The sequence below is a fragment of the Sinocyclocheilus rhinocerous genome, unplaced genomic scaffold (assembly GCF_001515625.1).
Source record: "Sinocyclocheilus rhinocerous isolate Xijiao unplaced genomic scaffold, SAMN03320098_v1.1 scaffold1413, whole genome shotgun sequence".
In the NCBI taxonomy this organism is placed as follows: Eukaryota; Metazoa; Chordata; class Actinopteri; order Cypriniformes; family Cyprinidae; genus Sinocyclocheilus; species Sinocyclocheilus rhinocerous.
Genome location: NW_015639297.1, coordinates 224,005 through 228,111, shown reverse-complemented (window position 1 = coordinate 228,111; position 4,107 = coordinate 224,005). Strand labels below are relative to the sequence as shown.

Below are 4,107 nucleotides of genomic sequence, written 5' to 3'. Positions count from 1 at the left end.
ATCATCAAGTTTGCAGATGACACCACGGTGATTGGCCTCATCAGAGACAACGATGAGACTGCCTACAGGGAGGAGGTACAGCACCTGGCCGCATGGTGCGCTGACAACAACCTGCTCCTTAACACCAGTAAGACAAAGGAGCTTATTGTGGACTTCAGGAAGAAGAAGAAGCACGCATGACCCCATCCACATTAACGGGACAGTTGTTGAACGTGTCTCCAGCTTCAAGTTCCTGGGAACCCACATCTCGGAGGACCTGTCCTGGACCACAAACACCGACAGCCTGGTCAAGAAGGCTCACCAGCGCCTCTTCTTCCTTAGGACACTGAAGAAGAACCAGTTGTCTTCAGCCATCCTGGTGAACTTCTACCGGTGTGCGATCGAGAACATTCTTTCCAGTTGTATCACAGTCTGGTATGGGAACTGCTTAGTTGCTGACCGCAAGGCACTGCAGAGGGTGGTGAAAACCGCCCAACGCATCACAGGGACACCACTTCCTGCTATTGAGGACATCCAGAGGAAACGCTGTCCACGTCGAGCTTGCAGCATTCTTAAGGACTCCTTTCACCCTGACCATAGACTGTTTAACCTCCTGCCCTCCGGGAGGCGCTTCAGGAGCCTCCAGACAAGGACCAGCAGACTTAGGAACAGCTTTTTCCCTACAGCTGTCTCCTTACTGAATTCTGCCCGCTGACACCCCCCCCCCCACACACACACACACACACCACTACACACTCCTCACCACACCTGGTTTAAAAAAAATTGTTACACTTGTTATTACTTGCACTACTGTCTGTACATCCAGAATACTGAATGATCCATTTGCACACTGGAATATTTTCTATGCACTTTTTTTTAATGTCCATTGCACTAGAGTTTTGCACAGCTTATACATATTAATTTGTAAATGATGTCCATATGTTCATAGTTTCTGCTTATAGTGTACATACACTTATTACATAATCCATCTGTATAGTATGTTCATAGTACACCTATCTGTATATCATGCTGATAGTATTTAAAAATCTGTAAATTATGTCCATAGTACTGCCTTATCTGTATATTTATTGTACATTTGTAACATATTGGAGACACTGTATATCCTGTACTTACTGCTTATTGCACTTCTGGTTAGATGCTAACTGCATTTCGTTGCATTGTACCTTACATGTGCAATGACAATAAAGTTGAATCTAATCTAATCTTATATTATATTATATTATATTATATTATTGCTTCCGTAACAACAAGCATTTCTACCCCTAGTAAAGTTATTTTTTTAAGTGTACCTGTTTATTAAGGAGACAACAGTGTCTCTTGACAACAATGTCCTCAGTTATTGTAACTATGACTTGAATTGCCACTTGTAAACTGTTAGTGTCTAAACGATATGAAACATTTTTGATAAACTTTTTCTGGGACTCCCCCCCACATTTCTTCAGTCAGTATCCTGCTCACAAAGACACAATGTTATGTATTCTTATTAAGGGAGGAAGCTTTTACAGCTGTGGTTTACTGCCTCATCTGTCTGTGGCTGGGATCATGATGACCTCACCGTTTATCTACTTCATTCTCCTGCACTCCTTTTTCCTTCCCCTCCCTTTTCATGGGTTTGCAAGAGTCACGTACCCCCCATCTATCTCCTGTCTGACTCCCATAACAAATAGCTAACATTCCCCAGATCTGGAAGAATCTTCAAAAACTCTTCAAAATCAATTAACAGTGGACAAAAAGGTTTTTTAAAACAATGCGTGTCAGGATGTATTTTTATTGCACTTTATTAGTACTTCATGTTAAACCGATTTTTTTTTTCTTTTTAAAATCCAAATGAGAATCTATACATCTAATTAAAGGGCTTATCATGATAGAAGTTGAAGAACTGACTCTGATCTCGAACATTTTCTTGAACAGACGTTTAAAGCATTACGTCATAAGTGCCTCTAGTTAGACCATTAGAAGTCATTCATCATCATCTCAAATGTCAGATTATTGTACAATCAAAGGATTTACCAATCAAAATATTCAATTTCATATTCCCTACAGAATGACTCCCCCTGTGGTTATCCCTCCATAATTAATCATGCAACTTTTACTTTATATTGTAAGAGGAAATCCCAAGAGAAGCCTAAAAGGCAGTCCAGCATGAGCCCAAAGAAAAAAGATTTGCAGGGAGCCCCTGTGACTAAAGTCTTTGTTCACACTTTAGTCTCTTCATGAAAAGACAAGCTAAAGGATGAGCCACATCGAAAGGAATCCAAGATCATGTTGCTGCATAGATTTTCACTCAAAGGCTTTGTGAGGAATCTCTGTTCTCTGTACAACAATGTAGAATTAGTACAATTCATTTTAGGTCTATACAAGCATTAACATAACCCTATTAGCCTGTCTTGTATAGTGTTGGTTTCTAGTATGTCATTATGTTTTGTTTTGTTTTGTTGTTTTTTTGCCATTTTTTGACATGTTGCTGTTAAATTTCCCCTTTTATTTTTTTTATTAATGAATTTATTAATTTATTTTATTTGCATGATAGACTTACACTAAAACTTGAAAAAAATAATACATTGGGAAACAACCCCTTTAAGTTGCTACATTACTTGGCAATCATAAACATATTTTATATTATATCATTGTAGATAATAAATGGTTTCCCGTGGCTTACTGCCACAAGAATGTTTTATGAACGTTTAAGTCTGTTAAATTAAACTTCATACAAATAACAAAATAAATACTTTAAGTGTCGGGACTATCAGGATTTTGAGATAAAACCGATGCTTACAGACAAGTGCTGTACAGTAGCTTATTCCAACACACTGCACCAAACACCTGGTTTAAATCAGAGGAGGGCCACAGCCAGAATGTGCAATGTTTTCCCCTGTTGCTGCTCTGTAAACATTTAGACAATAGTATGAGGTTACCATTGTCTAAACCACTTACAGCCTCCTGCATCTACTCACCTAGAAGTATTTATCTGTTTATTTTGTTGCAGGAAGCATCCGAGCACATGTATGTTTAGATGAACCAAATTCTGTAACATAAATGGATCTGTGAATTGTATGCATGCTGCATGAAATCTGACAAAAACACTGCATGAGAAAAAAACGGAACAGCTGAGGAAAAATATATGACAACATTGTCGAGAAGCAAGGCCTTAGAGAGGGCTCGACTTTGTGTTTCTGATTCTTATCTGCCCACAACGTCTTATTTTGGGAGGAAGCTTTTACAGCTTGGGTTTACAGCCCTCTCTCCCTCCAAACGGGGCCGTGACTGAGTGTGATGACCTCACCCTGCTTCTACTAAACTCTCTCTTACTCCTCTCCTCCCTCACCCCCTCTCGCTTTCTCATAGTCTGTGCGGGAGTGAGGCTGGAGTCACGTTCTCCACAGTTCCTGCAGTCTGCATCTCAAAAGTCTCTCTGCAGTGTCTCAGACGACTTCAGAGTGGACCATTTTAGCTTTGTTGACTGACTTGGTTGACTTCAGACTTGGAGTTACCAGAAGAAGGATTCTTTTAAACAATGAGAATGATGTTTTATTGTTTTATGGTTATTTGTTCCTCAATCAGATGATTAAAGCAAGAACAGCAATGAAGAGGATCCAACCTTTTACTATTGGGACCAAGTTATCTGTCCCCTCCGAAAACAAATGTCTGGATTATGTGGGCAACATCCTTCCTGTGCCAGTTCTGGACTGCTGTGAACTAAGAAACAACTCTAGCAATGACAATTCTCCTTTCCATGAGGAGAGATTGTCCACATCTACACCTGTGGAAGGACTTTCAGATAATATTAAAGAGGAAGATGACAGGGACTCTGTGTCCCCAACAGCTTCTTCCAGGTCCATCAGGAAGATTGCTATGTGTGCAAATGTTGAAAGCCAGACTGTCAGTGACTTTAATGTGACAAACCATGCGACAAACAAGCCAAGTACTTCTGCTGAAAAGCTGTTTCTTGTTGAGGAAAGATTGAGTGACAAGTCCGGTGCACAGCTGGAGGTGAGCAAGACATGAGCATGTGTTGGACATTATTTTCCTTAGCTGGAAAATATTTGCACATAGAGACATACAGTACAATTCATTTGTAATATTATTTTAACTTTTATTATATAAATC

At 39.7% G+C, this 4,107-nt stretch overlaps 1 protein-coding gene across 1 annotated transcript in view; it reads left to right on the top strand.

Moving 5' to 3' along the window:
- Positions 1 to 3,363: 3,363 nt before the first annotated feature.
- LOC107751111 (uncharacterized) overlaps positions 3,364 to 4,107 on the top strand; it is a 12,870-nt gene continuing 12,126 nt past the window's right edge. Inside the window, exon 1 of the mRNA XM_016566713.1 lies at positions 3,364 to 3,990. Within this exon, the coding sequence (XP_016422199.1) occupies positions 3,562 to 3,990 (429 nt within the window). The 5' untranslated portion in view covers positions 3,364 to 3,561. The remainder of the gene's footprint in view (positions 3,991 to 4,107) is intronic.